The 12,611-nt window shown below is 36.9% G+C and overlaps 1 protein-coding gene across 7 annotated transcripts in view; it reads right to left on the bottom strand.

The window, feature by feature from the left end:
• The window catches only part of RPS6KA3 (ribosomal protein S6 kinase A3), a 110,161-nt gene that overhangs the window by 13,702 nt on the left and 83,848 nt on the right, over positions 1-12,611 (bottom strand). For all 7 annotated transcript variants that reach the window (XM_004382840.3, XM_023737283.1, XM_023737280.1 and 4 more), the window contains 5 exons: positions 6,743-6,831; positions 6,526-6,590; positions 6,345-6,447; positions 4,129-4,253; positions 1,885-2,010 (listed from right to left, as the gene is read on the bottom strand). In XM_004382840.3, the coding sequence (XP_004382897.1) occupies positions 1,885-2,010; positions 4,129-4,253; positions 6,345-6,447; positions 6,526-6,590; positions 6,743-6,831 (508 nt within the window). The remainder of the gene's footprint in view (positions 1-1,884; positions 2,011-4,128; positions 4,254-6,344; positions 6,448-6,525; positions 6,591-6,742; positions 6,832-12,611) is intronic.

Below are 12,611 nucleotides of genomic sequence, written 5' to 3' on the forward strand. Positions count from 1 at the left end.
GGTACCAAGAACACAGTTAACCTATCTTTCTTCCATCATTCAATGTCTTAAACATTTAGGAAGTCAGTTACCTTCTAACTCAATACAAATAATTAAGGGCTAGATGGGTCTCTAACACCACCAGTAGCATCTGTTTACTGAATTAACTTCACTTCCTTTAATAAAATGCTTCCATGGAATATCCCATTAGTTGTAAGCTACTTATAAAAATTAATTAACATTTAAGTAGAACAAGCTTATTTTTGAACCTAGTCAGAGAGCTATGTAGAAAACCATACCTACAATTTTACTTGGTTGGAATTAAGTTTAATTATCATAATAAAGCCCTTTAAAATACTAATAGAGTTTTCTCTTTTATGTCAGCTGTTTCTTAAAAAATATTTCTCCTTAATGTTTTAATCTGTTAAAGTAATACTATATATAAAAAAAGATAACTCAAGTTTTGCTTTCACTTTATCCAAAGGGTAGTTCGAAACAAATGTTGTGACCTTTGTATTTTCAATTTTAAAAGAGCTTAGTAATTAATATGTGCAACGAATACCCAAACACTCTAGCAACCTAGGAAAGAGCTTCCAACTCTCAATATCAGCCCAATCTCCTATCTGAGATGGATTCAGTCGTAAAACAGTTCTATATTTGCAGAACAGGGAAGACAAACCTAGGTGTCCACTGTGATGCAGAGAGATGGTCTGGGGCTAGTCTTTTGAAAACCAGAACACACTAGAGGTGCTATTTTTAGCAACATTTCCCCTGATCTGAACCCTTTATAAATTATATCTACACTCGTGCCCGTGGAACACAGATTGTAGTCATTTCAGTAGAATCTAGTTGTGCTGGGATTGGTTTTGTGCATCTATTTCAAGTCACAAGGATCCACAATAGTTGGAAGATACTCTCATGGCTTTGGGCATACTCCTAGTTTCTGAAATTCAAAGGGGACCTCAGGGCATTTCTCCTTTATGATGTGTTTAAAGAGGTGAGGTACATCTTTAAACTGCCTACTCAAGCATGTTATATCTCTTCTCTTTTCCTGTGGACAATCTGAAAATTTCTATGTACCTCCAATTTCAATAAGAGCATTGAACAGATTAAAAAATTAATTGTATTTCTATGATTCATCCTTATACCTAACAGAAAGGTTTATGGAAATTGATGACTTTTTGAGCAATAGGTTCAGGTCAGATTAATAATAATAATGTCATTTTCCTAAAAACTAAACATGAGCTACCCATATCTATATAAACTAGTTCTCAGGTTCGAGATACATTGAAAGCTTTAGACATAACTTGAATTGCTTGAGATAGAAGAGCAGAGGCTGCTAACCCAGGAAGTGAAAAGGCAGAGACCTGAATATAGTATTTGTTCATGTACAGCTAAAGGTTTGAAACTTAACCTGTATCACAGAGCTATGTGCCTTGGTTTCTTTGCTTAGAAAATTCTTACTGTCTTAAGATACCTGATGAAATTAAAACGGTTAATGATAATAGATTTTATGACAGTGGCTATTATTCTTTTTGAGGGTCACAGTTCTTTTTAAATGTGAAGGAAGAGATGAACATTTTTGCCAGGAAAATGAAAACAAACAAAAATGTGCACATAATTTTGAGGAATTCCCTGACCAGATTATGGGGTAACTCTTTTGAGAAGAAAAGAGATGTATTAAAAATCACTATAAGGGTAAACTGGATGTATGGTCACCTTCACTTTAGTCCACAGGGAAATCCATGTGGATTAAGATCCTGGAAAGTAACTAGCCAGATATTTACCTTAACTTTTTATAACAAAAGGCACACTTACTAAAGAGGAAGAGTGTAATTTTTAACTGGCACTGACTTGCATGAGTAAGAACTGTTAGAATTGCATTTTAAATCTAAAAATATTTACCTTCACTGCAAACTCCATGTTTGTGGCTTTATGTATACATCTCTTGCAAACAGAGTAGGAGCCAACTCCGATATCTTCTTTTACTTCATATCCATCAGTAAACTGAATACTGTTCCTGTGCAACTGCTGCAAACAAAATGACAGATTGATGAAATCCTTCCGTAATGACTTCGGTGCATTTCATAATAGGGGAATAGGTTACTCAGCATGCATTGTTGAGGTTAAGTATAAATATAAATGCATATCAGTAAAAAGAAAAAGGAATCTTTATAGCATTTATTCTTCTACAACTGCATATTTAGGTGATACAATGTAGAGCAGGAAATAGGCTTTAAAAAAGCTATGTTAAAAAAGAAAAAACTGAATATGTACAACAGAAAAAGCAAAGCTACTTGGGGGCCCGTAGCCTTGTCTGTAATTCGGTTCCATTCCACTCCCCAACAGGCTAGCGGTCTTTGAAGCATCTCTGACAAAGGGGAGAAGTTTGAAAATCTCTGGTACAGAAGAAATTTACGAGGATTCAGAATGGAAACATCTGGATTCTGGTCTCAGATACACTACTTACAAGACCATGTAAATCTTGACCCTGTGTTTTCTCAGAGGGAAATGGTGAGGATTAAATACAACAACGTATTGGAAAGTGAAAACTGTTATCAACATTTTGGACTATCAGTAGCCACGTCCTTATTTCTTTACCCTTGAGTAGCTTTAAGATAACTTCTACTGAAAGCTGTTAGTGGGTTAAGAACTAATAATATGTGGTAGGAGGATGAACAGCAAATTACTGGCTATGTAGACAGGCTGAGGGAAGCTGAACCTCCATGCCTCTGAGCCTCGCATAGGTTACAACTTGAATTCTGTAAAGTTTGCAGTTTCCATGTTAGGTATAGAAGTTATAATTTAAAAAACTTTCAACACATTCCTATACTTGTCATAGTAAAAGGGACACACTATTTCAACATGAACTTTGTTTTCAAAAAATGTTTAAATTGATTTTCTAGGAAGTGGAAAGCAGGATGACCCGAATCGGGAAAAGAACTTCAGCACAAAAACAACTTAATAATCAAGCAAATCCAAGCACTTATTACACCATAAAACCAATTCAATGCATCAAGAGAAATATCTGTTTTCTCTATGATTAGGAAGATGAATTTATCGTTGAATGATGCTAGGATGGGAAGAAATAACAAATCTAATGGGTTGCGCCACTTGTGTTCCTCTAATATTTAATTTACTAGTACAGTCTCCTGTTACAAACACACATACACCTACCTAGAAACCTGCCTTTACTCACTTTTTTCTTCAATTCTGATAAACAGATGGGATAATGAAGTAGAGGGCACCCATAACCATTTCTTCCTAATGATAATGGGGGCTCCAAAAGAACAAGAACACAAAACTTGAATTTTAAGTTCATGTTTATTTATTATATCTTTATAAGGCAGGAGAACCCTGGTGGCATAGTGGTTAAGAGCTTGGCAGCTAATCAAAACATCAACAGTTCGAATCCACCAGCCGCTCCTTGGAAATCCTATGGAGTAGTTCTACTCTGTCCTATAGGGTCGCTATGAGTCGCAACAGACTCACGGCAACGGGTTTGGTTTTTTGTTTGTTTGTTTGTTTATAAGGCAAGGGTTGGCAAACTCTGTCCTGAGGGCAAAATCTGGCCCTTGGCCTGATTTTGCAAACAAAGTGTTACTGGCACACAGCCATGCTCATTTGTTTATGTATTGTCTACGTCTGCTTTTGTACTACAATGGCAGAAGTTGAGTAGTCGAGTTGAATAGCTTTGACAGAGATCCTATAGCCCACAAAGCCTAAAATATTTATACTCTGGCTCTTTACAGAAAAAGTCTGCTGACCCCTGTTCTAAGGCATGAGGGAATCAGGAAACTGTAATCCATCATAGCTGACCTGACTGAGGCACACAACAAAACAAACTAGGCCTGATAAACATTTTGAAGCACAGAAGAGGGACGAGACAAGATGGTGATGTTTATCTCAACTCTCTTAGAATTTCACTTTCGGGTCAGATAGGTATCCAGGGTTTTAGGTCATGCGAGCTTTCCTTCCAATGACAAATAAAAGGAATTTCTAAGAGTAAAGTTTATTTCCATTCTAACGATATAACATGCATTTTAAGTTGCTCCCTTAAAAAGTCAGCAGAGAAAGTCTAATGATTCACGCAATGAACGATTTATTATCTGTTAACACTGCAAATTTACAATTAAGACGTTCACTCACCTGAACAATTGAATGTACACCAACTGTCTGCATAGCTTGGCTTTCATCATCTGAAGTGATTGCAACAAAACTAAATCCCCGAAAGAGCTGATGTGCATTAGCACTAGGTGGAATGCCAGGTGAATCTGAAAAGAATGAGAAGTACTAAGAAGATTCCTTTGAAAGGTAATGAAGGGAAGAACTGTTGGCATTATGACCTTTCTCCCTTGTCCGGAATTCTACTTCTCAGGCACCCAGTATATACCTCTTGTTGCCTGGGATACCCGATCTCTTAATGCCATTGCAAGTCTTAACACCCTCGTCCCTCAGAGCCTAGAAAAAAGCTAATTAGTTTGAAGAATATAAGAAATTGATGCATTACTGGTTACTGTTATTGTAAATTAGTGCTGCCCAATAGAACTTTCTGCAATGACTGAGTCATCAGCCACATGAGAAACTGAATTTTTAATTAATTTAAAATTAAACAGCACAGTTCTAAATGACAACCTAAAAATGCTATGGCTCCTAGTTAGGGAGGAAATACAAGTAGAAAGGCATTTAGTCCAATGCTCTCAATATTTAATGTTGGAATTGAAAAATCTAAATCACAAGTTAAAAATTACTATCTTTAAGAAAAGTAATTTCAAGGACAATTATGATGTATAGCCCTTAAAATATATTTTAGGACATGATGTGTATGTACTGTTATTCAAATTATCTATGTGGACTCTATCAGCAGTCACAAAAATGGAAAAATACTTGTACAACATAATACTATAAAAACAATAAAAGCATAGTAACTGTGCTATTCATAAAGATAAACACACTTAGGCAAACTAATATTTATAAACATACTATCAAGGCTGAGGGCAAGCAAAAACCAAATACACAACTCTATTTAAACACCAACTCAACATAAAGTTCTTTTTAAAAATCAGGTTGGTATTCTCAGTATGTATATTGTTCAGTGGATTTTAAATCAATGTGACAGTTATTATATTGAAGACTTCTGCCAAGGGGAACTATCAGGACAGAATGCAATAGAAAACTGTTCTATTCTGAGGATTTTCCAGGACAAACTGTATTGAGAAAGCAAAGTAAAACACCACCATAGATCTTTAACTCTACGTATATGAGTTGAAAAAATAGTTTTGTTCATGTATTGGTCTAAATTTCTAAGATTGTCTTATAAGCATAATAACCACCCAGCAATGCTTCATGTAGATGGTGAGGATTTTAGCTGGAAAGCTTTATAGCTAGTTTTGAATGATGTACTCAAGTATCATTCAAGTATATGCAAGTATACTTTCCATTTATTTGCTTGTGAATGATAAACCTGGGGTTTGGTACACGTAAATGAGAGCATATTAGAGTGCAAAACACAGTATATACATGCATACACCATTATGTATACACACCAATTAATGAAATACAGGTTACCATTTCAAAGATAACTTTCCTATAAGTCACTGTTTATGCAATTTTAGGATCAAGCATGACACAGGAAGTGAATCATTTAAGTTATCACATCTCATATAAAGTTTAAGTTACATCTGGGATTTGAACTTCACAAGTATTTCAAGAATACCACCTGTAATTAGAGTTTTAAAGAGCACTATTTATACTGAAGAGTATTTCATGTAAAAATAGCTACAGGTAAATAAATGCACAATTAAACAAGTAATTTTTTCCACATAAATAGTATCAAAGTTTAAGAATATCTACTCAATCTATGGAGCCCTGGTAACACACTGTGTAAGAAGAACTCGGCTGCTAACCAAAAGGTAAGCAGTTCGAATCCACCAGGCACTCCCTGGAAACCCCATGGGGCAGTTTTACTCTGTCCTATAAGGCCGCTATGAGTGGGAATTGACTTGATGGCAACGGGTCTGGTTTGGTTTTTGGTATTCAACTTACAAGTAAGAGTGAAAACATGGAATCTAAAACACCACAGATCAACACGCAGAAACGCAGAAACGCAGAAAGGTATCTTCATACTATTATAATAAGGTTATGAACACAAACAGACTTATAATTTGTAAAAGACTTAATAAGCATCTTAACTGCTATACAACACTGAAAAGGATTTGCTAACGATCTAATTACTGTGGCACAGATATGGTGTTTAATGATTTTAAATTTGCAAGGATAACATAAATGGCTTTATTGGAAAAGATTTTCTGACTAAACACACACAAATATATACATTGTCTTACATTTCCTTAATTTCTCTTTACCTTTGGGAGTTTTTGCAGTAAATTCGGGATCAAAATAGAATGTGTCTTCAGGCCTGCCAGTTGCAGGTTTAAAAGGTGGATGAATTTCTCTTCTGTACAATTTCTGGAAAGAAAAAGAGAGACTTGTACATGTGTTAACTATAAAAAAAGTATTTGGAGCAAGTTTTCAGACTATACTTACATTCCAGTCTATCGTTGAGAAAAATGAATGTCTTTTGATTTCTTCAACTCCATCTGGTCCTGCGCCTATCAAAAGTTAAGTAGTTGTGACTAAATGGTAATTTTATTTTAATATTTTATAATCCTACCACAAAAACGAACATCCATCCCCTTCGCCTCCAAATAACAAACATTCACTAACAAACACACAAAAGAATCAAAGTAATTAAAATTATTACCTAGTCTGTTAGCAGGATTTCGTTTGAAAAGCATTCGTAAAAGACTCTGGGCTTCAGGACTCAAAAACTGTGGCATCCCAAGTTTGGCCCTAAATAACAAACCCACATAATACAATTTTAATTTCTGGAGGCGTCTATGTTTTTACTTTTAAAATTAAACTTTTTATTTTTGAGATAATTGTAGATTCACACCCACTTGTATGAAATAATACACAGAGAACCTCCATGCCCCTTACCCAGTTTCCCCCCAATAGTAAATGGCTTACAAAACTATAGCACAATATTACAACCAAGATACTGATGTTGATAATCCACTGATCTCATTCAGATGTCCCCAGTTTTTCTTCCACTTCTCTGTGTGTGTTTAGTTCTACGCCATTTTACCACATGTATAGGTTCCTGTATCCACCACCACAGTTAAGATACTGAACAGTTCACCACGAGCATCCCTCATGTTAGCCCCTCTTCCCTACTGTTCTTGTTAGGTGTCCTATGTTAGCGACCCTATGTACAAGAGAACGAAATACTGCCTGGTCCTGTGCCATCCTCACAATTGTTGCTATCTTTGAGCTCGTTGTTGCAGCCACTGTGTCAATCCATGTTGTTGAGGGTCTTCCTCTTTTTCTCTGACCCTCTACTTTACCAAGCATGATGTCCTTCTCCAGGGACTAATCCCTCCTGATAACATGTCCAAAGTATGCGAGACGAAGTCGCACCATCTTCGCTTCTAAGGAGTATCCTGGCTGTACTTCTTCAAGGACAGACTTGTTCGTTCTTCTGGCAGTCCATGTTATATTCAATATTCTTTGCCAGTACCATAAAGGCATCAATTCTTCTTCAATCTTCCTTACTCACTGTCCAGCTTTTGCACGCGTATGAGACGACTGAAAATATCATGGCTTGGGTCAGGTGCAACTTAGTCCTTAAAGTGACATCTTTGTTTTTTAATACTTTAAAGAAGTCTTAAGCCCTGGCAACCACTAATCTGTTCTCCATTTCTGTAATTTTGTCATTGCAAGAAAGTTTCATAATAATGGAATCATATAGTATGTAATCTTTTGGGGATTGGATTTTTTCACTCAGCATAATTCATTCCCTGGAGATTCATCCAAGTTGTTGTCATTAGTTCAACCCCTCTTCTTGCACAGTAGTATTCCATGGCATGGAAATACCATAGTTTGTTTATCCATTTACCCATTAAAGAACATCTGAACTGTTACAGTTTTGGGCTAGTACAAATAAAGCTGTTGTGAACATTAATGTACAGGTTTTTGTGTGAACACATAATAGAATTTTAGTCCATAATCTAGTGAACTTTTTCATTTTTCAGAATTTTCTAAAGAGTACTTCAAGAATAAGATCATCCGAATCCTGGTTCTGGCTGTTACTTAGAACTCTGTGATTTGGGAAAGTCAATCCCTTTGGGCCTGCTACCACTTCTTCACAAGTAAAGGGATTGGGTGTTAGGCTCCCAAACTATATATATATATAGCCTTGTGACTCCTTTCTCAAAGAGAGTTTATGAAGTTCAACATTGAAAACTGTCAAAAGTACATATGCTTCATATTCCTATTTTTCCTCCTATTCCCATTAATAGCCTGTGAGGGGATGAGGAGCTGGTGGGAAAGGGGTCTGTGGAACATCTAAGACTCTGTGGCACACAGTCTGAAAACCATGGCCTGGATGAGCTTGAAGGTTGGGTGCTGCTTTCTATATATTTTAATTCTTTTTCCCAAACTACAAATTAAGGAAACCAATTATCCTGTAAGTATGAAAATAATAACAGAGCTGGGAAAAATGGCTAGCAGAAAAACTTTTATTTCAGAAACACATCCATTCATTACTCAGGGAGCTATTACTGAGCTGCTGCATGCCCGACACTACTCAGTGCGGAGGATACAAAGATAAAGATAGACCCCATGGTTCAGTAAGGAAGACGGATAAGCATATACATAATCCTAGTACATTAAGAGACAAATTCAGAAAGACATATGGAAAGAGTGCTAAAGGAACAGTCCCACTGCTGTAGAGTCAATTCTGACTCACAGCGACCCTACGGGACAGAGCAGAACTGCCCTGTATGGGCTTCCAAGGCTGCAATCTTTATGGAAGCTGACTGGAGAGTGGCTGGTGGGTTCGAATCACCAGCCTTTTAGTTAGCAGTCAAGCGCTTAACCATTGCACCACCAGGGCTCATTAAGGGAAGAGCAGGGAATATCTACTTTAACATGGGAGAGTCAACAAAGGATTCACTGCTTTGTGAACACTTGCAACAATTTTCCTAAATGTCAGCATGTCTCGGGACTCTCTCTGGGCCCATCTCGTCACTTTCATGGCTTCATTTGGCATTGATATGCTACTACTCCAAATTCCTCTCTCCAATCAAGACCTCACCTTTAAGTAAAAGAGTCACAGATCTAACTTGATCCACCTGGCTATTTTGCAGGTATCTTAAAATCAAGGCACTTATTATTGAGCTCATGTTCCCAGCTCAAATCTGGCCTTCCAAAGCTGCCTAGCTCAGTAAATGGCGCTACAATCCATCTAATTTCTCAAGGCAGAAAAGCATATGTCATCCTACATTCACTTTTTTTTCACTTACTCCCAAACATCCAAGCAATTACTATCCTATCCCTATATTTCATCTATTGTAAGACACACATTTTACCATTTTTGAAAGTGTTATGAATCTCAACAGTTGATAATATGTCATAGTTTAATTGGAAGTGTCTGGGTGATTGGTATATGTGTGTTCAATGTGTTATTCTATTTTTGAAAATATACATTTGACAGTTTTCATAACTAAAAAAAAAAAAAGTTAGGCAGAGAAGTAAAGGTCAAGCAAAACAGACCATAAAAGGAATGGTTCCAGAGGAAGGAGAATCAGCTGAGTGCAGGAAAAATTAAGGAGGGAGATGTTGCCAACAGTGTTAAGTACTCCTTGAGAGGTCTTCCTTAAATGTCCCATCTAAAATGGTTCCTTCCAATTCTAGTAAAAAGACCAGACTTAATGGTCTGAGACTGGAGGAACCTCAGAAAGCATGGCCCCTGGACTCTCTGTCAATCAGAACTAAACAATTCCCGAGGCCAGCTCTTCAGACAAAGATTGAACTGGACTGTGGGACATAAAATGACACTCGTGAAGAGTGTGCTTCTTAGCTCAAGTAGATACATGAGACTAAATGGGCAGCTCCCATCCAGAGGTGAGATGAGAAGGCAGACAGAGTCAGGAGCTGGTTGAATGGACATGGGAAATCAGGGGTGGAAAGGAGGAAAGTGTTGTCACAGTATAGGGAGAGCAACTAGGGTCACATAACAATGTATGTATAAATTTTTGTATGAGAGACTGACTTGAATTGTAAACTTTCACTTAAACTACAACAATAAATAAATAAAATGGCTCCTTCCTCCTGCCTCTTCCCTCATACAAGGGGTCACTATCAGAGTAGTCTGGATTATTATTACTCTATTATTTATTATTAGTAGTAGCAGTACTAGCAGCTTGGGAATTATCATTAGCTCCTATTACTACCTGAAATTATCATATCTGTTTAAACGTTAATTCCCTGTCTTCCTCAAACTTTTTCCCCATTTCCAATAATGCTACTATGAACATCTTTGTACTTGTTTCTTTGTGTACAAGTACTTCGTTGCATATTAACTGGGTGCATGCCTAGGAGTGGGACTGTTGGATTAAGAGGGTATACCTATCTTTTGGCAAATCTGCTGCAAAAGACCTCTTTAAAATGTTAAAAAAGCAAACATGTCACTTTGCAGACTAAGGTGCGTCTGACCCAAGCTATGATATTTTCAACTGCCTCATATGCAAGCGAAAGCGAGACAATGAATAAGAAAGACTGAAGAAGAATCGATTCCTTTGAATTACAGTGTTGGTGAAGAATACTGAATATACCATGGACTGCCAAAAGAATGATCAAATCTGTCTTGGAAGAAGTACAGCCAGAATGTGCCTTATAGGAGCGAGGATGGCGAGACTTCATCTCACATACTTTGGACATGTTATCAGGAGCAACCAGTCCCTGGAGAAGGAGATCATGCTTAGTAAAGTAGAGGGTCAGCAAAAAAGAGGAAGACTCTCAATGAGATGGGTTGACACAGTAGCGGCAACAATGGGCTCAAGCACAACAATTGTGATGACAGCATAGGACCAGGCAGTGTTTCGTTCAGTTGTACATAGGGTCACTGTGAGTTGGAACTGACTCCAGGGAACCTAGCAACAACAACCTATATTTGACTTTAGAAGATAATTACAAAAACTGATTTCCTAACAGGTATTTGTATTTCTTCCAGCTATATATGAAAGTTGTCACTGCTCCACACCCCACCAACACTTTGTACTGTCAATCTTTAATGTTAGCCATTCTGGTAGATATACAGTGGTAGTCCACCGTGGTTTTAATTTACACTTTCTAATTAATGACGTTGAGCATGTTTTTCTAAGTTTACTGGCCACTGAATATCCTCTTTTGTGAAATCCCTAAGTCTCTTGCCCATTTTTCTGGTGGGTTGTCTTTTTCTTACTGCTTTAATGGACTTCTTGATATAGTCTGGATACAAGCCCTTTGTTAGTTATATATGTCACAAATTACTTCTACTCTCCTTAATGGAATCTTTTGAAGAGAAGTTACTAACTTCAATGTAGTTACAATGTATCAATCTTTCCCTTTATGGTTAGTGTTTTTTGTGTCCTGTTTAAGACATCTTTTCCTAGGCCAAGGTCAAGAAGATATTCTCTTCTAGAATCTTTTTTGCCTTTATATGTATTTATAACATTCAAGTAAACAACTTTTGTGTATGGTGTCAGGTAGGGATTATTTTGCTTTTTCTATAAAAATGTACAAATTTTCCAGAATGATTTATTAAAAAGGCTGTTCCTTCCCTACTGTCTGTTATTCCCAATGGTCATAAATTGTGTTTGTCATGGATTGAGTTGTGTCCCCCAAAAATATCTGTCAGCTTGGGTGGGTCACGATTCCCAGCGTTGTATGATTGTGTAATCTGATGTGATTTCCTTATGTGTTGTAAAGTCTATCACTGTGATCAGGTTATACTGATGAGGTTTACAAGATTAGACAGTGTCTTAATGCAATCTCTTCTGAGATATAAAAGAGAGAAGCGAGCAGAGACACATGGGAACCTCACACCACCAAGAAAGCAGTGCTGGGAGCACAGCGCATCCTCTGGACCAGAGGTTCCTGCACTGAGATGCTCCCAGACCAAGCGAAGACTGATGCATCACAAGGACCTTCCTCCAGAGCCGACAGAGAGAGACAGCCTTCTCCTGGAGCTGATGCCCTGAATTTGGATTTGTAGCCTACAGGACTGTGAGAGAATAAACTTCTATTGTTAAAGCCATCCACTTGTGGTATCTCTGTTATAGCAGCACTAGATGACTAAGACGGCATTCATATATCACTAGGTCTGTTTCTGGGCTCTTTATTTTATTGCATTGTTTTATTTTTCATATATTTTTCAATGACATATTGTCCCTAACTACAGGAGTTTTATAGTAAGACTTGCTACCTGGTAAAGTCAGTCTTCCTATCTTGATCTCCTTTAAAAGTGTTTTAGCTCTTCTTGGTCTTTCTATTATCACATTAGAATCAGTTTGTCAAGTTCCATGCCAAAATTTTTTAGGATTTTTACTTGATTTCATTGAAACTATGGTTGTGTTATCTAATACAGTAGCTGCTAGACACATATGGCTATTGAGCATTTCAAATGTGGGCAGTCCAACTTGTAAGTGTAAATTACACACCAGATTTTAAAGAATAAATATGAAAAAAGAATGTAAAATATCTCATTAGTAATTTTTTATGTTAATTACATTTTTAAATGATAATATTTT

This window comes from Trichechus manatus, unplaced genomic scaffold (genome assembly GCF_000243295.1).
Source record: "Trichechus manatus latirostris isolate Lorelei unplaced genomic scaffold, TriManLat1.0 scaffold00100, whole genome shotgun sequence".
In the NCBI taxonomy this organism is placed as follows: domain Eukaryota; kingdom Metazoa; phylum Chordata; class Mammalia; order Sirenia; family Trichechidae; genus Trichechus; species Trichechus manatus.